Source organism: Carya illinoinensis, chromosome 1 (assembly GCF_018687715.1).
Source record: "Carya illinoinensis cultivar Pawnee chromosome 1, C.illinoinensisPawnee_v1, whole genome shotgun sequence".
Lineage (NCBI taxonomy): Eukaryota > Viridiplantae > Streptophyta > Magnoliopsida > Fagales > Juglandaceae > Carya > Carya illinoinensis.
In genome coordinates, this window is record NC_056752.1 from 6,058,646 (window position 1) to 6,080,674 (window position 22,029).

At 37.4% G+C, this 22,029-nt stretch overlaps 3 protein-coding genes across 5 annotated transcripts; 2 read left to right on the top strand and 1 right to left on the bottom strand.

Annotated features, from left to right (window-relative positions):
* On the top strand, nt 1–11,754 carry LOC122307787 (epoxide hydrolase 3-like). Its single transcript, XM_043120882.1, has 4 exons — nt 1–938; nt 10,635–10,724; nt 11,023–11,090; nt 11,435–11,754. Exons 1-4 carry the CDS (start codon nt 297–299, stop codon nt 11,580–11,582), a joined length of 948 nt encoding a protein of 315 aa, XP_042976816.1. The 5' UTR covers nt 1–296; the 3' UTR covers nt 11,583–11,754.
* On the bottom strand, nt 11,294–17,564 carry LOC122307750 (sugar transporter ERD6-like 6). 2 transcript variants are annotated; one of them, XR_006241810.1, is made up of 19 exons: nt 17,140–17,564; nt 16,933–16,995; nt 16,766–16,855; nt 16,586–16,645; nt 16,421–16,486; nt 16,273–16,338; nt 16,113–16,188; nt 15,686–15,750; nt 15,482–15,574; nt 15,322–15,402; nt 15,130–15,214; nt 14,443–14,489; nt 14,271–14,333; nt 14,111–14,170; nt 13,907–13,972; nt 13,763–13,822; nt 12,386–12,500; nt 11,996–12,293; nt 11,294–11,611 (listed from the first exon to the last, which is right to left on the bottom strand). XR_006241810.1 is itself a non-coding variant. In XM_043120833.1 (18 exons), exons 1-18 carry the CDS (start codon nt 17,329–17,331, stop codon nt 12,181–12,183), a joined length of 1,461 nt encoding a protein of 486 aa, XP_042976767.1. In that variant the 5' UTR covers nt 17,332–17,564; the 3' UTR covers nt 11,812–12,180. The 2 variants fall into 2 exon arrangements, 1 of the variants encoding a protein (XP_042976767.1); XM_043120833.1 differs by lacking the exon at nt 11,294–11,611 and having other exon boundaries at nt 11,812–12,293.
* A 357-nt stretch (nt 17,565–17,921) lies between these two features.
* On the top strand, nt 17,922–20,547 carry LOC122307761 (DNA-3-methyladenine glycosylase 1-like). 2 transcript variants are annotated; one of them, XR_006241811.1, is made up of 2 exons: nt 17,922–19,564; nt 20,103–20,547. XR_006241811.1 is itself a non-coding variant. In XM_043120847.1 (2 exons), exon 1 carries the CDS (start codon nt 18,098–18,100, stop codon nt 19,151–19,153), a length of 1,056 nt encoding a protein of 351 aa, XP_042976781.1. In that variant the 5' UTR covers nt 17,922–18,097; the 3' UTR covers nt 19,154–19,193; nt 20,103–20,547. The 2 variants fall into 2 exon arrangements, 1 of the variants encoding a protein (XP_042976781.1); XM_043120847.1 differs by having other exon boundaries at nt 17,922–19,193.
* Nucleotides 20,548–22,029: the final 1,482 nt, after the last annotated feature.

Genomic DNA, 22,029 nt, shown 5'->3' on the forward strand with positions numbered 1-22,029 from the left:
AAAATAAATTAATGAAAATGAAAATTATACCTACCAATTAATTTTTTTCATTTTATAAAAAAAATGATTTTTTTTTTTTTACTCGTAGAGATCCAATGCATGGGGTCGATCTGCTCAGTTCCTTACCTTTGTTTTTTCATTTATTTATTTATTTTTTTTCCCTTTTGTGTTTCACTTCCTGTACTCTTCTTACTTAAATGACATCTTTCTTAGATTCGTTGATTGCTCAACCAAATAAGACAGATTGAGAACTGAGGAAGCTGAAAGCAAGACAAGGAAAGAGAAGCTAGACATCAATGGTGAATCTTGTTGAAGCACTGAGGCCACTGGTGCATGGATTAATGAAGATGGCAGGGGTTAAACCCTACACGTTGGAGATTGAGCCAGGAACTGTCATGAACTTCTGGGTTCCATTGGAGACCCTCAAGACTCCCAAAAAATGCCAAAATCCGGCTAAACCTAGCAAGCCCGTGGTGGTGCTGATACACGGTTTCGCCGCCGAGGGCATCGTGACTTGGCTATTCCAGGTGGGAGCTCTCACTAAGAAATACTCCGTTTACGTGCCGGACCTTCTCTTCTTTGGCCGCTCTATCACCGATAAAACCGACCGTTCCCCAGATTTTCAAGCCGAGTGCTTGGCTACAGGGCTGCATAAGCTCGGCGTGGAGAGATGCACCTTGGTTGGGTTCAGTTATGGTGGGATGGTGGCGTTCAAAATGGCTGAACGGCACCCTGACCTGGTTCAGGCCGTGGTGGCGTCCGGCTCGGTCGTGGCAATGACCGATACCATTAATGAAACAATGCTGAAAGGCATAGGGTTTTCTTCTTCGTCGGAGTTCCTGTTGCCTACCTCTGTCAAAGGTACGAAAGCGCTTTTCTCTGTTGGTGCTCACAAAAAGCTGTGGTTTCCGGATCGGCTTCACAAAGACTTCCTTGAGGTTTGCGCCGACATTCATGCTATATCACTTTTCCTTCGTAGCATTGGCAATCGCCAAATCTAAAATTGAGCTAAAATCTCACAATTTAGTTATAATATCAATTTAGGTAAAATAACAATATTATATTATATATTTTAATAATATTTGATTAATTTTTTTTTATATTTTATAAATACACTCATATATTAATTAATAATTTTATTAAAATATAAAATGTGGTAATTTATTTTAATGTGATAAAGAGAAAGAGAGAAGTTGATGAAAAATATAAAATAATTAGATAGAAGTTGAATAGTAACTCTCGAGCACTAGCAATGACTTATTTATCTTCATCTTTATTCTCAAATTTGAATAAACTTCCCTTAAAATCATGTATATTGGCAAATCTATATCTATAATTTTAAATAACTATGAATAGTCATTATTTATCTTTGAAGATATCTTTTTCTTTCTTCAAACATTATTTTTATTATTTTTTCTTGTCTAAATTATAAATTTGTATGAAATTAGACCACACATAAAGTATGTGTGGATTTTTCTATGTTGATGAATATATATATATATATAGTAGATTGAATTTATTGGACTTGGATATTGAATTTAACTTAAATTTATTGGACTATCCAGATTTTAGAAAAAAAAAATATAATAATATTTTTTTATTATTTGATAAAAAAATACATAATTTAATATAGAAATTTTTCTTCATATTCAAAATTAATCTTTAAAAGATGTGATTTTAAAGATAAAGATGCATAAATTATTGCTAGTATCCTAACAATGAAGATCCCTCTTAATTTACTGTAGTTCAAATATTGAATTTTAGACTTTTGACTAGCCTAATGTAAAAGCTTTTAATTCTCACATCTAACTAAAACTTGAACTCACACTGACATTTGGTTGAGCAATTACTAATGCTCTTACAGTTTCCATTGCAGTATCTTCATCGTATGGCAATTAATGACGTGTGGTTTTGTGTGCCTGAATTAATGGAACTTGACGAAACAGTTGGGTTCGATTATTTAAATGTATATATAAAATTGAAGAAAATACTTTTATATAATGTGTTTAATGTATATATAATTGAAAAATAAATAAATTAAAAGCCATGAATATGTTTAGCCTAGAATCTATTTATTTTTATAAAATATGTATTAAAAAATAGGTTTACATTAGGGTATGAGCATTTTTTTTTTAAATTTTTGTTTCTTAATATTTCCAAATGAATTATGATCGTACGAAGTGTTTTTCTTTTGATCGTTACTAAATACAGTACTTGAATTTGACTTGGTTAGTGTTATGCATATACGCAGTACTTTACTTTCTCTTTAACTAACTATGGGTATACTTATTTACGTTTCGAAAAGTTGTAAAAATAATAAAAAATGATAGTCATGCAATATTTTTACAATTTTTCATACAACTATATATATTTTAAATCAAGAGTATTTTGTAAAATAACTTATAAAATAATATCGTTTTATATAAATATCCTTGTTTCAAAATGTAGTTATATAGAGGATTATAAAAATGATTATACGTGTATTATTACTAAAAAAAAAAAAAATTGAGAGAATAATTTCATTAAAAAAGTAAATTGTTTTCATGGAAAAAAGCAGGTCACTATCGCCCGTCTTCTTATTTTTGGATTCCACATGAAATATTGGATTGTATATTATTTTTTTATATAAGATGGTGACGGGTTTCAAATCTAAATTTTTCATTTGAAAAACGGACCATATACCATCAAGCTCTTAGCATTGGATTGCATATTTCAATCTGCATTGGCCGAATCTATTAACGAGAAAGTCCCCCTCCCTTTTTTTGTTTACAGTTTCAGTTATTTTCTTCCAAACCCAAAGGTAAATGGTCTTACAGCTTCTAAATTGATGCGTGAATTCTATTTTAATTTATAACACTTTTTCTTAATCTTCATTTTATTTGAGATGTAAATAGTACGTTCTCTATTAATGATTTTATTTGTGTTAAATTCCAAGGACATATATAGCTAGGCTTAAAAACTAAATTAGTTTGGATAGTTAGATGAGATGAGATAGTTTTAGATAAAAATTGAAATTTGAATTAAATATTATTATAATATTATTTTTTAATATTATTATTATTTTGATATTCGAAAAGGTTGAATTGTTAATTATATTTTATTTAAAAATTTAGAAAAGTTGTAATGATGAGATAAGATGAAACCGTTTCTGTAGTCAAACGAGGCCGGTACCTATGTAGTTTGACTTTGAAAGACAATTAATATATGTTTTTTTATAAGACTGTTTGAGCAGTTTAGATTGATAAACTATTTAATCTCATCTCATCATTACAATTTTCTCAAATTCTCAAACAAAATATAATAAACATTTCAACTTTTTCAAATCCTAAAACAATAATAATATTAAAAATAATATTGTAACAATATTTTATTCAACTTTCATTTATAATTATCTCATCTCATCTCACTACCCAAACAACCATCTCCCCAACAACAATAGTGCTAGGGACAACCGTCCCATATATATAACCATGCCGCGGCCTCGCGATTGATGTGGTCGATAATATTATTAAAAAAAAAAAAACCCAGAAACATAGACTTTTCCTTCTTCAAAAGTATTACTTCAAAGATATGACTTGAATACAAGTGATAAGAACATCATCACCGAACAGCAATTGCCAAAAGGCAGACTGGAAACCAAAAGAAGAAAACAAAGAAACATACCAAATCAAATTAGTCTTTTTTTTTTTTCCTTTTGTGGAAACCAAATCAAACACATCAAAAACTGCAAAGAGGGAGTTTATTTAGAATCAATGTCGACAATTTTGGAGCCGCGGTTAAGAAAAACTAGAGAAAAAAAATTGACAAGTCGACCAAAGAGAATCAAACCCAAAATGGAATAAAAGCCCAACAAAATAGAAGCACCCAAATCAAAAGCTTTAAAAGTCTAAAATGGAGTTAGTCGAAGTCGAAATAGCACATAAACTAAATGCAACAAGCCTTTGACCATACAAGAAATCGAAACATTTCAAATCATAAGGAACCCATAATGGAACTGCAACGTACATACATGCATTTGATTTTAGAACCAGCTTTTCCGAACCCAATCCAAATAGCAATTCATGCAAAACTGATTAAGACAATTTTGAAATACAAAAAGAAAAGGAAGAACACGAGAGAAAACAGAGAAGACAGAGATCGAAGGAGAGGGATGAGAGAAAACAGAGAAAAAATGAAGGAGATGGATGAAAGAATAGGGAGGGATTTTGAACAAAATCATTTTCTTTCTATGCCACGTAGGCCCCGAAGCCGTGATGGGGATATAACGCGGTTACGTATAGACTTTTCTCCCAACAAATACTGTTAAGGACGTGTCTCATTTTCTCTACAACCGTTCACCTGCCTGATATCAAGAGGCTCCGGTGTAATCTGTCTGGAAAAAACTTCGAATGCTTAAGTCAGTAAAGTGAAATCAAACGATTCAGAATTCAAAAGAAAGTTCCATGGATGTGGCAGTTTCTTGCCTTGGCTGTCGTTCAACTGGTATGATCCAAATCTGCTATTAGCTACCACTAGGTAAGGCCCTTCCCATCGGGGTCCCATTTTTCCTTCGCTTTGGATAGTCACTCCACTCTTCTTCAAGACCAGATCCCCTACCTTAAATGTTTTGGGCCTCACTCTCTTGTTGAAGTACTGCTTAGTTTTTACTTTTTCTCGCAACAATCTGGCTTCTGCTATCTCTCTTTCCTTCTCTAGTAAGTCGAGGTATTCCTCAATCTTTTTATCATTTTGGGCGATTGAGAAGTAGCTCATTCTGTAGCTTGGGAGCCCTACTCCGACTGAGGGGACCGCGTCGCACCCATACGCCAGTTTGAGTGGAGATTCCCTTGTTGAAGTTTTGACTGATGTCTTATATGCCCAAATTACCCCTGACGACTCGTTCACCTAATCTTCCTTCTTCTTCGTGACTCTCTTCTTAAGGATTGACCTTGTTTGTTGCTTCCCCTTGTACATTCACTTAGGGGTGGCCCAGTGAGGAGTTTTTTGTCTTGATCTTCAACTCAACACACCACTCTTTGTAATGGTCAGAGTCAAGCTAGTGTCCATTGTCTGTCACTATGCTTTGTGAAATTTTGAATCTACAAATAATGTTTTTCCACAAGAACTTTGTCACGATCTTGCTTGTCACAGTTGCCAACAGTTCTGCCTCTGGCCACTTCGTAAAGTAATCTATGGCAATTGTCATGAATTTTACTCTGCCTTTCCCTTATGGGAAAGGTCCCACCAGATCTACACCCCACTGGGCAAAAGGCCACTATACTGTCATAGATGTTAGCTCCTTTGGAGGGGCATGCGGTACTTGTGCATGCGTTTGGCATTTGACGCACTTCTTGGTAAATTCTCGAACATCCCTTAAAGCGTTGGGCCAATAGTATCCTACCCTGACTGCTTTCCTGGCCAGGGTCCTTCCACCGAAATGATTTCCACATATTCCTTCGAGTATCTCTGCTAAGACATATTGCGTCTCTTGTGTGGAAATGCATCTAGCAATGGGGCCAAGAAACCCCTTTTATAAAGGGCCCTGTCGATGAGTAGGAACCTTGTCGCTTCCTTCTTGCCTCTTCCTTTGCTTTTGATAGCTTTCCTTTGTCTAAGTACTCAACCACCCCACTTGCCCATTCTGGGATGTTGGAGCCCAGGGTGCTTATTTCTGTGCCAATGGCTGGAATCTCAATAACCTTTCTTTCAACTCGCCACGGGAGAGCCGCTTCTTCCATTCTCGATATTGTCCATGCTAATTTGTCCACGACTTCGTTGTTCGCCCTTGGTACCTAAGTTATAGTGAAATACGTGAAAAAGGTCGGGCACCTCCCAAAGTTGTGCTACATATTTTTTCAACTTCTCGTCTTTGGTAGCGTAAAGGCCCAACACTTGATTTACCACTACTTATGAGTTCGACTTGGTCTCTATCTAGGTTGCCCCTATCCTGGCGGCTATAAAAAGTCCTACTATGAGTGCTTCGTACTTAGCTTCGTTGTTTGTCACTTTGAACGCTAGTGTTGCCATGTAGTATCATTCTTGGCCATCAGGACTCAGCAAATGTATTTCCAAGCCTCTGCCTACCTGGCAGGATAAGCCATCTATGAAAAGTTTACACGACTTTTTCAATGAGGCTGTCGTGTCCTCTTGGGGGAAACCTGAGAACTCCGCCACAAAATATGCTAGTGCTTGTCGCTTAACTGCCTTTCTTGGCTCATACTCTAGATCAAACTCGCTCAGTTTGATCAACCATCCTATCAATCTTCCTGTGCTGTCTGGTTTTTTCAGGGTTTTTGCTAACTGAGCTTTCGTGAGCACTCTTGTTGCGTGGGCTTGGAAGTATAGGCGGAGCTTTCTAGCCACTGTTACTAAGGCAAAGGCCAACACCTCAATCTGAGAATATATTGTTTCTGCTCCTCTGAGAGCTCGACTTACGTAGTACACAGGATGTTGGCTCCTCTTTTATTAGGACGGCAGATACAGCATGCGAGGAGACCGCTAAATATGCATAAAGCACATCACCTTTCTCTGGCCACTTTAGAAGGGGCAGACTGGCCAAGTGTTACTTCAATTTCTCGAACACCTCATCACACTCTTCATTCCAGTGATGCATTTTTTGCATGAAAAAAATGGAGACATTTGTCCATTGACCTAGCTATAAATCTTCCCAGGGCGGTTACTTTGCCCACCAACCGCTAAGTTTTGTTTAGATTTCTCGGCGGTTTCATGTTGAGTATGGCGTCTATCTTTTTTGAGGAGGCCTCAATTCCTCTTTCAGACACAATAAAACCTAAAAACTTCCCTGACTAAACTCCGAATGCACACTTTGCAAGGTTCAACCTCATTTTGTAGTGGCGTAAGATCTCAAACGTCGTTCGCAGGTCATCAAGGTGCAGGGCAGGCTCCCTACTTTTTATCAATAGGTCATCCACGTAAACCTCCATAGACTTCACACTCTGTTCTTTAAACATTCAATTGACCAACCTCTGGTAGGTTGTCCCTACAGTCTTCAATCCGAAGGGCATGACCTGATAGCAATATAGTTATCGGTCCGTTATGAATGAATTTTTTTCCTCATCTATTGTGTGCATCTGTATTTGGTTGTAACCTGAGTATGCATCCATGAAGTTCAGCATACGGTATCATGCCATTGCATCCATGATAACATCAATGCGTGGTAATGGAAAGTTGTCATTTAGACAATCTTTATTCAAATATGTGAAGTATACACACATCCTCTACTTTCCATTCGCCTTTTTTATCAAGATCACGTTGGATAGCCATTTTGGATAATGGTTTTCCCTGATGAAACCAGCTGCAAGCAACCTTTCTACCTCATCGTCAATGACAGCGTACTTATTTGTACTGAACGACCTTCTTTTCTGGCGCACTGCCTTGTGCACAGGGTCCACGCTCAAGTAGTGTTCAATGACATCGTTATCTATGCAAAGCATTTCTTCGTGGCTACACGCAAAGACATCCATGTATTCTATCAATAGCTGCTTCAGGGCTTCTCTGTTTGCCGGTGGGACTTGCGTCCCAATGTGTGTAGTAGTTCCAGGGCAGTCTGCATATAATGTCACGAGCTCCAATGGTTCGTTAACTTTGGCATGTTGTTGACTCTTGTCTCCCCTAACCTCCACATCTTTTTCTAAAGTCACCACTAGAGGTGGTGTAAGGGGTGGTGTTGGTGCCTCGTTTTGCTCTCTTACGACACAAACTTCGCTTCGATCATTTCCTAACTCTTACACATAGCATGCCTGTGTTAGAGCCTACTCACCCCATGATTCCCCCACTCTTCTATCGGTTGGAAATTTCATCTTGAGGTGGTATGTGGACGTCACTGCCCTGAGATAGTTGAATGTTGGTCTCCCCAATATGGCATTATAAGAAGAGGGAATTTTCACCATCAAGAAATAGGTCATGATGGTCACAGTTCGTGTTATAGTTTCGGTAATCACCGTTTGTGTTCCAGTTTCAGCAATCACCGGAACGGTGATAGCTTCAATGGGCTGGATCGTGTCCCCAGAGAAACCCTTCAATGGTGTTGGGGAGAGCCTTATCTTACTAGCATCGATGCCCATTTTGGTGGACACTTCCCAAAATAGTATATCTGCTGAGCTTCCATTATTAATTAGTACCCGCCTGGTCGTATAGTTGGCTATCACAAGGGTGATTACCAAAGCATCATCGTGCGGGTACAGCACTCTTTCTTGATCCGCCTAATCGAAAGATATTATCATTTGATCACTGATAAGTTTTTATTGCTTGGGAGTTCTGTCTGCTACATATACCTCTTCATATCTTGCTTTTTGTGCATACACCTTTTGACTAGACGCCGCCCCCAACAAAACCTCCTGCTATGGTCCTTATTTCTCCTATGGTCATCCTGTTCCTGTAGCCTCTTGGGGGCGTTCTATCTTCATCGTTTTGGTGCCACCAACTAGGTGCCTTTGTTCTAGACTACTGCTCCTCTTGGCATCACACCTAGATTCTTGGTGCCTTCTGGGCTTTGACCGTTCCGCCACCATTCATTCCAATTCACCTATTCCTACCAGTTCAGTTGCTCTCTTCTTCATGGTCGTGCAGTCTTCAGTCTAATGTGAATCTGTCTAGTGGTCTTTACAGTAGCGACTGCCTATCTTGAGCGGGCGGCGTTCTTCCCTGTCATTCTCTTCCTCTCACACGTTCAAATTATTATGTATCAGTTTAGGATTGTGATCTGACTGCCTTTCTTGTGCTCTTTCCTGCTGACTTGCTCTGGCCTTTTTGTCAACATGCCTGCTTCTCCGTTTGATCTTTTTATCCTCCTTACCGGAATCTGCCAAAGCTTGCAGCATATCTTCGACGTTAACAAAATCATCCACCCTGTCTATGAACTCCCTGAGAGTGGAATGATTCTTTCGGGTCAATTCCGCCATAAAGGGATTGCATTGCCATATTCCTCTCAGGAGGGCGGCAAGGGTAATCTTTTCATCCTGGTCATCCGTTATTAACCGCTCTTTGTTAAAGCGGATAAGGTAATTTTTCAGGTTCTCATCCTCTTTCTGTTTGACTGTTAGCAGGTAGGCAGTTGGACGTCGACGCCTTCTGCTAGGCATAAACTAGGTTAGTAACTGTTTTGCCAATTCTTCAAAACTGTCTATCAACTTTGGCATGAGGGTTTCGAACCATCCTCTCACTGTCCCCTTTAGGGTCAAAGGGAAGGCCCAACATGCAATCTCGCCCGAAAAACCGTGGAGAGTGATGTGGGCCTTGAAATTCTCCAAATGATATATTGGGTCTTTGGATCTATCATACATGTCTATCTAGGGGATCTTAAATTTTGGTGGGAGCTGCATGGCCATAATTCATTCACTATACGGCAAATCTATTTGGTGTAACAGGCATTCCACCAAGGAAGATCCCCCCATCTTCTTCGTCATCTCCTCGTACTTTCTTGCCAATTCTTTTAATTCATCATGCATCGTTTCCTTCTCTGTTCGCCCCATGTTTGCCTCGGTATTGCAGTGTGCCTTTCCCTTACCTTTCTCATTGTGAGCGGGTACAATAGTATAATCAGATTCAGCATTCTTCAGCCGTAGGTTGTCATTTTCCTTCTACAGCCTCTCCTCAATTGCTGCTAATTGTGCCTCCATGGATGTTGGCAATGTATCTACCGCTCGGCTTGCTATGGAATGTATTATAGTTGGCATGTGAGAACCACGCTGGATGATGTGAAAATCTCACAGACAGCACCAATGTTAAGGATGTGTCCCACTTTCCCTCTGTAACTGTTCACCTGCATGATGTCAAGAGGCTCTGGCATGATCTGTTTGGGAAAAACTCATATACTTAAATCAGTAAAGTGTAATCAAACGATTCAGAATTCAAAAGAGTATTTCATCCCTTACTATCAAGGGTTATCTGGTATATATAGACTCATACGTAATGCTTATCTTGTTCAAAGTTTGTTGATGTGGATCGTCACCTGGTAACCGAATTGATCATGTATTTACATAAAATCTCTATCTTTCAATAAAGGGTGGCGTGATGTTTGTGTAATTTTGCTGAACCTTAGACTCTTTAATTCCTTTTGATCAGCAAAGAGCCTCTCTTAATAGACTTCTTTTATATTGAATTTTTAAAATGGAATGAGTCATCGGTTAAAATAGGCCCTCCAAATACCTAACTAATGTAGTAAGACGGGCAACTATCGGCCCAAGCAGGGTGACGCCCGGAGTGTTTTTTCGTACCTAACCATGATGCGTGTCCATGCAGCGCAAGTCAGTAACCAACCCATTGGAAGATCAAACTCAATTATCAATGTACGTTAAAAAATAATTAAAATAACCCTTAATTAAACTTTTAGGCAACCCAAAAGTAATAATTTTGATGTGACCTTTGAGTTTGAAAACAAGGATCGATTGAAGGTTAGAGGACTAGATATTCACTACTAATATCTTTTAAAATTTTTATGACATTAAATTAATGTGTATAATTATTATTCAATCTTAATTAATTTGATTTTTTAATTAATTTTAGTTCGATTACTGATCTAAGGCAGGCACTCATGATCTTTTGTCTCCAAGCAAAATAAATAGAAATAACATTTTTGTATGGAAGTTATTAGCATTTTTCATAATTATTGTGGATGGTTCCTGGAGAAATTATAGGTGATGTTCAACAACAGAAAGGAGAGAGGTGAACTGCTTGAAGCTTTACTCATCGGCAACAAGGATGCCACGGTTCCCCATTTCCCGCAGGTACATATTATTCTTTTATTACTCACTCCAGATGTTTATTATTCTTAATACTACGTACGTACAGTCATGAATTATGTAAGTATCTTATAATAATTTTAAAAAAATAAAATTTAAAATTTAAAATTTAATTTTCTTCTCAAATAGGTTTTAGATTTATTTACTTTTTTAAAATAATTGTGCAACACTTGCACACTCACACCTGAAGTATCATTTCTCTTATTCTATTCTCTTCTTAATTATTTCCAGAAAGGATAAGCTTGCTTTTGTTTTACCACTTATTTTATTTATGTTTTTGCAGATGATACATCTCTTATGGGGTGAAAATGATCGGATTTTCAATGTGGAGATTGCCCAAAACATGAAAGAGTATGTCTGATCTATGAATGATATATTCAGATGAATTGAAACTCATCATCCTTTCAACATTTTTTGACATGACATTCAATGATTGAAAAATTATCTGCCAATCATTTGATGCCACAATTGAGGATAATGGTTAAAAAAATATTAATTAATAGCATCATGTATACATACTAAATTACCATTAGTTCTAAAAGCTTAAACTAATAAAAAGAAATGTAAATTTAAGTATTTATATGATTTTTTAAAGTAGACTTAATTATTTATATGATTTCTTAACAATACAGAAGTTTAGTAGTACATATGTTAAAAGAAGTAATTTTAACGTCCTTTGGACAATGTGATCACAGGCAACTGGGAGAAAATGCATCATTTCAGGTCATAAAGAAGGCAGGTCACTTGGTTCACCTGGAGAGACCTTGTGTTTACAATAGGTATCTGAATCGGTTCCTTGCTTCCTTCCATGCAGACAAAACAAGAGAGAATCCCCAGAAATGATTCTGTCTGGCATTATGGGCTCATAATATCTGTACTACTCATGATGAGGCACTATTCAATGTTATGTAGAATGAAGAACTATAGTCTATCCTCTAATAGGTGTGTCTAAGACTGTTTCATGGAATTGAAGTCCACTCTATTTATATCAACTTATCTTTTCTTTTTTATATCATTTAAAATTTAAATATATTTTTATTGTAATTGCAAGAAATATAACTAAAGAGAAACAAACAATAAAAAATTATTGCATACATGTATATCCAGATGTAGACAACCAATATAGCATGAATGTATTTTGCACATAAGTTTAGAGAGCATTTTTCAAACCATTGCTGGCCATTTTACAAACAAATGCAAAATGAATAAACCATTGTGATTGCTCCAACACAAAGCAAATATGATGGAAGACTCACCGCCTAAGTTATACACAGGGAGGTTATGGAGCTGCTAGGGAGGCATCCGAGCAACTCAAATTCTTGCAGTTTTCCAAAAGAATAAAATAAGGAATATCCATGCAACCCAACCTACTTGCAAGGACTCCGGCGTTATATTCACTTCAAAGCCAGATTACGATGAATATATGCATGACGAAGTAAATTCATCTAAATGACTGCTGAATCTCTTCCAGAGCTCTGCCTTTAGTTTCTGGAACCCAAAGTGACACAAAGATAACAGTAAAAGCAGCAACCACGGTATAAATTGTGAAGGTAGCTGTTGGAATAAAGGAACTATGTCAGTTAGACCACGACAGATGCGTGCAAATGCAGCAAATACACCCACACACAGAGAGCCAGACGGTATACCTCCACTGTTCCAACTCAACAGTAAGTTTGCAGTCATTGTAATCACAAATGATGTCAGCCAATTTCCCAACGTTGCTATGCTGCCAGCAAGGCCTTTGATATTCACAGGAAGTATCTGAAATGTGCAATTTGCATATGCCAAAGAAAAATCAAAATAAAGCTTTATACTATTGAAGATTCATGAATAGAGAAACCAGCTTCCTCGTTTGGATTCAGAGGGGAGATGAGATGGTTTTAGATAAAAGATAAAATTTAAACAAAATATTATTATTATTGTTTTAAGATTTGAAAAAGTTGAATTGGGATTTGAAAAAGTTGAATTGTTTATTATATTTTGATTGGAAATTTGAGAAAGTTGTAATGATGAGATGAGATCACTTCCCAATCCAAACATTAATCAAGAAACTTTTTCAATGTATGTCTCAACCACTAACTCTTCGACACGTATTTGAATCTTTTTAGTTCCTTCTCATACGAAAGCGCAGAAAAATTGAAATATTGTAGGGGAATAATCCATACATTAATTAGGGAGAATCTAACCAGGCCTAAAATACAAGGATCTCCCTCGTACTTCTGAAACTACATGGATGTCCAAGATAGATTGGTAATTAAAAAGGGACATGACTTCATTCACAGTTGTCCACCCTCTCTATATCACTGACTACAAAAATTCTTCAAATAGACAAACATCATCTAGACTCACCATCCCTAAAACCTAGTACAAACATGAAGCTTTTGCAATTGCAGAATTATAACCCATCCTGGAATTACATTATTCCAGGTACCTGACTCTGACAAGAAAGGTAAATGAAATTTCTGAGAACTCTAGGGAGATTTTGAATCATCGACCTTTAAGAGGGTGCTGTAATGTTCTTTTTCGGTATCTTACCTAACCAAACAAAGCCAAACCCATACCCTTAATTTATTAGCCAATGAATAATGATCAAAAAACATAAAATCTACATCAAACTTGCATCCATGGTTAAGTATCTGACTGCCAACACATACAGAACATTCCTAATCAAGCTAAAGCTAAAACGATGGTCCCAGTATGATCCCCAAGGCTCATTGTCCCCCTCCATTTCCAGCTTTCTTTACCTCTATATAAAGCAATAATCATGGGTTAAGAAAAATTTTGAGCTCTACACTGAGTAGGTGGTATTCCTTAACAATTTAATGGTGTTGTGAAGTGCTACACTTCAAAATTTTTAACCACACTGTTGAACTGTACTTATTCATTTTTTTTTTTTCCCCTTGAGTAGATCAGACATGACTATTAGGTATCACCAGCTCAAGTGAAAATGTAACCAACTGAAAGAGACCAGACATGAAAAGAAAATTTTCTCGACATAATATAATAGAGTTGCTGAGGCATACCTCAGACATTATCAGCCAAGGAATAGGTCCAAGTCCCAGAGAGAATGATATCACAAAAGCCTGGATGGAAAAAAGTTCGTCAGACGATATCCTTCAAAACAATATGGTACAAACCATGCATAAAATGTACATTATATACCATACCACAAGGCCAACGAGTGACAGTATAGCAAACATGCTATAGAATTTAGAATCTTCTGGTACAACATCCTGGTATTAATTGAGAACGAGAGGGAAAAGACAGCATTAAGGCACTATTTGAACATGATGGGAATTAACATGCTTGATTCATAAGCTCTGGATTGGAATGTAAAGATTTTACTTATATCAGTTGGAAAGATTATCTACCTCCAGATAAAATGCAATTGCAACGACGAGGAGGCTAAGGGTCATTCCAGACGATGACACCTGTGCAATTGATTTCAAATTTAGTTCAATGTGTCTTCGAGGTGTATACACAATAAAATATATATATATACACACACATATATACGTGGTTCCTACATACAATAAGCAGAAGCCTGCGGCCAGCTCTGTCCACTAACCAAGTAGTAACCCCAGTAGCCATAACCTATTGAAAATAACAGTCCATTTTAAAAACTCCGTTCATATCGTTTTTTGTGATGTTTGGAAATCTGCAGGAAGCAGAGTAAATTCGTCTATATTGGGTCATGATTTACCTGAATAACTCCAACTCCAAAAGTTGCAACATTACTCGCCGAGATCCCTGTTTATATTCATGGCAGCTAATTAAGCCATGAATATATAGAATGTATTTCTTTCCTTATTGTACTAGATGGAAACAATGTGCATGACTTTCTTTCCTTAATCTAGAATGTATTTAGGTGTTCTTTTGTATACTTTCTGTGCACACGGGCTATGCCTATTTCATTCATATGAATAAAATTTAATTCTTATAAAAAAAAATTAAGCCATCACAATGAAATAAAAGAATGCAGACCACATACAATATTCTAACCATGACTATAATAAGGAAAACCCCCAGAAAAAATTCCCACCATTGATCTACTAAGAATGCATCCAGTTTGGTTGAGTGTGCAGCGTGGAAAGAAATTTCGTTATGTAAACTTGAGACCTTAACACAGGTAACTAAATGTCCATGTCACAGAAGGAAGTATGAAGAAAATTATAACCACCCTCTAATAAATGAGAAATTTATTTTCGTTCCTCACATAGAAAATGCTTATTGGAGAGTACAACATTAGATCTATCTCAGAAATATATCATACCAAAAGAAATGTCCTATGATGTAAAAGAAAAAACATCCTTCTCATGAAGATAGGAATCAATCAGATTAATTAATCATACAGAAACAGCTGAAATCCCAAAATAGATGTTGGCCTAACCGGCTTTTTCAAAGATGTTACTTGAATAGAATAAAACACCATTGATACCACTGAGTTGCTGGAGCACAAGTAATCCGATTCCTATCTGCAGCATATGGTAGAAACCTATCAGAAGAGCATTCTAAAGTTTCAAGGGTATAGAAAACCACATTAAAAAAATTGAATTAAAAATTTCAGATCCAACCAGTCTACCGTTAGAGGAAACCAGTATCTCTTTCTCTTGAGATCTGCAAACCGGATCGTAGCTCTTTTGCCTGTTGATGCTACAGATCTCTGTTGAAATTACACAATCAATAAATGACGAATATGTTAAGAAGAGAGTCAAGAACTTGACTGGTGTAAAAATTAATACCTTGATTTCGTTCACTTCAACTGAAATGTCGGTATCAAAACCTCGTAAAACTTGCAATGAGGTTTCAAAATCTTCTGTCATCCCCATTTTGGCCTAATATCCCCACCCCAAAGGAAAAAGGGAAAGAAGATGTACAGGAGAAAATCAGCAAAGCTAAGAAGATATCAAAATCCAAATGCTACAAAAATTTCACATGATTCTTACCAACCATCGGGGAGATTCTGGCACGAAAAACAAGCCAGGTATCAATATTGTACATGGCAAAATTCCTGCAATGATTTGTATATAATCCCTTACATAAATCCATGCATTGATCAAGGTAGTATAACAAAGGTAATTTCTGATAGGTAGTATAACATTAGTAATTCATGTCAGAGATGATAGAGGCTGTAAAATTTGAGCCAGAAACTTTGTCATGTATGAGCTTCTGATGAGACACTAGTGCTTTAAGAGTTTGATAGTGATTTGCCTATTTAAAAGGTAACCTTTTTGCACATGATAATAATAAACTTTCACAGCATTTTTAGTTTCTCAAAAGGTTAGAAAGAATTTCATTGGACAAAATCAAATAACATTCAATATTTCTATGAAACCGAGGAAAAGCCAAATATAAGGTATCCCAAGGGCTTACCTAAAATTGCAAGCACTCTCCAGTTGACAAACAGTCCAAAAAGATAAGACAGCATTAGTCCAATTGTCACTGAGAGCTATAAAGAGCGGAGTCAATTTACTTATTTATAGAGAAAAGTGCTAACAATTACCAAGTGAAGAAGCAAGAATATACAACCAACCTGATTAACAGACCCAAGGGATCCCCTCATATTTTGAGGTGCAATCTCAGCTATATATACCGGTACCTAAACTTAAAGCATAAAAAATTAACGCCCATTGATGGCTCAAGGCTTTGGAGAAACGAGATACTTTATGATTCGATTTTACCGTGTAAGATATAATCCCGACACCAAATCCTTCCAACAACCTTCCCATGTACAAAAACGAGGCATCCTACAAAAGCAAGAAAAAGAAAACAACTAAGGACACTTTGAAAAGCTTGCAAAGAAAGCCATAACAAAGAAAAGCAGCCAATTAACAGGGGCCCCTCACTCTGGCAAATGATATTGCAAGCCATCCAATTATATTAGGAATCGCAGCAATCATAAGTGACTGCAATTAAGCACAAAAAAAGCAGCACTCAGGTTTTCATATTTGGTACAATTTCGAATCAGTTAAACAAGTGCTGAAAATAGTTAAAAGAAAGATAAAAGTCAATGAAACCCAGAATACCCCTTTACGCCCAATGTATTCTGCGATTTGACCACTAGCAATTGCCCCAACCATGGCACCGACATTTGCTAAAGAACCAAATATAGAGTACTGTTTCCAAAAAACAAATTATGTTACTCATCAGCACAAAATAAATTAAACTAGAAAAGTTATATGGCAAGTCACACCTCCGAGACTGAAAGTCCCAGGTCCTCGATTATTTCAGCTTGCGTTGGGGAAGAATACCCACACTGTATTGTTACAATATTTTCACAAAAAAACGAAAATTGCAAAAAAAAAAAAAAAAAAAAAAAAAAAACAGATGTGAATGAGCAATTAGTCATGTAAAGGGAAACGATGATTGAGATCAATTTAACAAGGAATGGTGAAGTTACGGTGAAGCCGAATTGGATGGGGCCGAGGGCAACGATGAGGACGCAGAGCATGACGGAGATGGAACCGTCGCGAATGATCTGGGCCGAGGAGCCCATGATGCTGGACTGCCTCGACCCCATTCTGTACCAGCTCCCTGTTTGGAGGAATGGCTTCCTGAGGTCCTCGGGCTCGGATTCTTCTCTGAAACTCATTGCTTCGTCCTCTACACTTTCGGCGAGTGCCCGACAAAGACCTGAACTCTATAGCCTCGTTGAAATGCCCCCAAAGAAACGACAAAACAGATCAGTGAGATCACAAATGCCGAAAACCTCGTGTTCTGGAATTATTGTGTTTTGTTGGGAACGTGTGTATAGTTGACGATGATGGAATGATGAACGGTGGATTACGAGAGGAAGGGCCGTGTGCCAGAAAGTGAAGACAAAGAGTGTAGACGTGTCCCTCTTGGACATACTGTTACACAGATTAAAAATGGTAGGTTTGGTGCGAGACTTGTCCACATTTCTCTCCGTTTACTGCTGCAGCCATGGCAACGGGGAGGGATTTTACCATGCCAGCGACACAGGAATTAATCCCCATGAATTTCCAACAACCTAACTTTCTTCTCAACTCTCTTACCATTAACCTCCATTAAAACAATTCATGTCAATAAACTTAGCTTGCTCTTTGTTCAAGTTAAATTGGCTCGCCTTTATAATAGTGGAAAGTCTCCCAACTTGCTTGCACCTTTTTGGTTTATTATATGCCTTTTAAGTACCTGCTTGTCGCGCACTCCACACATGCAGTCCAAGACTAGGCGGATTCGTTCTCTTCTCCTATTCGGCTATTCCAGTAAACGTTCATTGTTTAAACAATAGAAAAATGGTATGGTTCGACGGCGTCAAAACTGGCTGCTGTTGATGGGGCTATTGCTATATATATTTTATCTGAATCATCTGCTTGTGATCTCGCCACACAGCTATGAAACTTCGGGGGAGAGAACTTAGAAACCTCACCGCCGCAGGGAGTCGGACCCAGATTCGGCTTGCTATAACCCGAACTAGCGATCAGCCTCTCTCTGTCGCAATGGGTAAGCAAAAGCGAAGCAAAATCCTTTCAAGTTCTTTTCAGCTTCACCAATCTCAAACTTCCCCTGAACCCACCTCCGTTGACATTTCCGAAAGCATTTCATCCTCCTCTAAAATCCCATTTCGACCCAGAAAAGTGAGAAAACTATCGTCCAATGCCAGAAAACCCCCGCAGCCTCCGGTCCTCGATTCGGACTCCTCCAAACCCAGCAAAACAAACCCATCTCAGCTCCCTATCCTCTTGCCCAAAACCGTAAAGACCGTGAAGCCATTGTCGTTTGAAGGCGAAATTGATGCTGCTCTTAACCATTTGCGCAAAGCCGATCCACTCCTTATGATCCCAATCGATTCGTATCAGCCTCCGGCTTTTGATTCTCCCGGACCTCCATTCTTGACCCTGGCCAAAAGCATTCTATACCAGCAACTCGCGACCAACGCCGCCAAATCAATCTACAACCGCTTCGTCTCGCTTTGTGGTGGCGAGGCTGAGGTTGTCCCCGAAACCATCCTCAGTCTCAACCCTAATCAGCTCCGAGAAGTCGGAATCTCCGGGCGGAAAGCGAGCTACCTTCACGACTTAGCGGACAAGTTCAAGAGTGGGATTTTATCGGACTCCTCGATTCTCGAAATGGACGACGAGTCCCTGCTAACGAAGCTCACCTTGGTTAAGGGAATAGGGGCTTGGTCAGTGCACATGTTCATGATATTCTCGCTGCAGAGGCCGGATGTTCTACCGGTCGGCGATCTCGGCGTGAGGAAAGGTGTGCAACTTTTGTATGGGCTAAAGGAATTGCCCCGGCCTCTGGACATGGAGCAGATTTGTGAGAAGTGGAAGCCTTATAGGTCTGTTGGCTCGTGGTATATGTGGAGGTGTATGGAAGCCAAAGGAGCAAAAGCTACGTCTAAGGTGGCAGCAACGGCAGTGGTAGATGCTACTCCACCGGAGTAGCAGCAATAAATCCAAAAGACCGCATTTGCTGTGGCCATAGGTTAGGATTTTGAGAGCTCAAGAAAATTAAAGGATCTTATCAGTAGCTCTTGTGCATTGCAATAATTGATTTCATACACTTCTTGTCTGTTATGTTCTATTAATGAATGGAAGTTAGTGAAAAAAATAATGTGCAAGTTTGTGAGGTGAGGCTTCCTAGTGCTGTTAGGTTCCAATTGTATCCTTAAACTAGGCTTTTTTGTTGTTAATTCTAGAGGGGTTGGCGTCATGTGAATTACCCCATGGATTCACCTCTTGCTATCTCTGATGACATGGCTGTGTGTGGTGAAGTCTGCATTTTTCAGTGTTTGGGTTTTGACCTTTCTGCAGGAATAGAACTCAGCGAAGGGCATCATAAACCTGCGTAACTAGGTATTGTTCTGGTACACTAAGCTCAGTGTAGAGTCAGTTCTGGATTACTCGCTCAGTAATGCACGTACATCAAACTCTTTGCTCTGCTTCCTCTAAATCGTATTGGATCTAATGCAAATTTTATTTGGTCTGCCAAAATTTTAGTTAGTCATTAATTTATATTCATCTATTACTATAAACCTCCAACCCAATATCACACAACTTAGTGCTGTATATATTGGGAACGGAACCAATCCTGTAAATGCATGAGCTATGTAAGCATTTGCTGAGTTATTGTGAAGCGATGAACCTTTGTACTAGACAGTTAGTCAAAGATGTATAGCTCAGCTAATTAGCTGGCAGTTAGTCAGCAGGCTGAGTTAGAGTGAGTTGGACTTTCCTGCCTTTTCTCTCTTTCAGTTTCTTTGTATATAAACAGAGCATGTATTTTGAAGTGTGTGTGTACCTTCTTTTTCTTTCAATTTGTTACCAGTTAGTAAATTCAATTCTTCGATGCAATGCTGTTTCATATTCTTATCTGATTACTGTTTCATTGAAGAATTCATCTAAGGGAAGTCAAGTAGAGTGGGTAAAGCACAGGAGGGGACTCGTATGAGCTGCAAAACCAGATACACATTCTCGAGTTGCAGTATCTCTTTCATCTGTCAAACTTGCCGTTTCTTCCTTTGTAACCAATTCTAGTTTCACACTTGGGCATTATATAGACTTGGTCATCCTTCTAATTGTAGATAGCATCTTTCATGAATTTCTACCTGGTATGACAGGATCTAAAACTACTCATCCTTGTACTGAATGTTCTTTTGCTTTTGCTAAGCAAAAGAGATTGTCTTTTTTTTTTTTTTTTTTTTTTGCCCTAATAATAATGATTCTCAATACCTCTCCCTCTGGTGGAAGTGGGATTAGTGTTAGATTGCTCATGTACTTTATATATTGAATTGGGCTTTATAGATAAAGAGAAATGATTGTTGGCCCTTTAGAAAGTATTAAATTTGGTCAGAAATTGTGGTGGCTCAAAGTTCAAACTTCAGGGAATCTGGGGACAGTGTGCGTCAAAGTGGTCGTGGCCAGTGGCCACCCACATTAACATAAACTTGTTTCGGCCCAAATCGGCCCAAGATAACCAACTTGCTTTCTTTTTTCTATTTCTTCCATTTTTTTTCCCCTGAGCAATTATTCACACGCACAACTCGTATATTATATGCTGTTAAACATCAAGCATGTAGGTTGAGATGAAATAAAAAAGAAACACAGAGAGAGAGAGAGAAGATATTGCAAACTAACCCCACAAAATGCGTAGATAATTGATTAGTTGCCTGACAAAATGGGTTGATTAGAAAGAAAGAAAGGAAAACAAAATGCAAGGCTGGTTGGATGCAAGTTGGTGGTGTTAAGGAGAGAGTGAACGAACATATTGAACCTGGCCCATCTCTCGATCATATGAACCACTAAAAAATTTTATAGTCTAATAACAATATAAGCGATGCATGAGGTTTACTGAATGTGTTAATGGGTTGTATTCGTGTCGTATCAAAATATATATATTACGATATATAGATCATTTTTAATCTGACCTGTTAAGTTTATTGTGTCAAAATTTCAAATTCTAATACGACCAATTAACGTAACAGGTCACGTTGTATCAATCCGTTTTGACCCATTAGTGAATATTACGAACAAGATAAAATATGACCCATTTTAAACTGTTTATATAAATGGTTTGAATGAATCTAAAATTAACCCGTTTGATCTAATTAAATTTAGTATAATTTTATATAAATATTAAAATTATAATATCTATAAAAAATTATAAAATTAATTACAAATCTAAAATTACAATCCAAACAATAAAAATATCAAAATTGAAATTCAAACAATTTTATTTTTAAGTATAAAGGTATAATTGTAATTTTAACTTTTTTAACGTGTTATAACAAGTTGATTCGTTATCAATTTATTAAATAATAGTGGCTTAATAAGTTAATCCGTTTTGACCTAAACTAGACTAAACTTTAATTTACTATTATTATATCGTATTCGTATTTAATTAATAAATTGTATAACATATTGTCATTTTTAAATATACACATAGATCGTTTGCGACCCTTATTGGTGAGAGACAGAGTAAAAGATTAGCAGTTGAGGAGTCGTATGGATGACACTTAAAATTCTTTATTTGAGACGTAAGCATTTATACAAAATAAAGCCATAAAATCAATTATTTTATAAAAATGAACTTAAAATCCTTTATTTAAAAAGACATTTTGTATCATTATTTTTAGGAGGAGAGAGAGGAGAGGGACAAGGACAAACGTTTAAAGCCCAGTGGGCAACGTACACATTTGACATATTTATGGCCATTTCAACTTTTCACTCAACAATGAATGTCCTTCCTTTTTTTTTTTTTTTTTTTTTGATGGAGAATGTCCTTCCTATTGATTACAGAGGAAAAGGGTGATTTGATAATC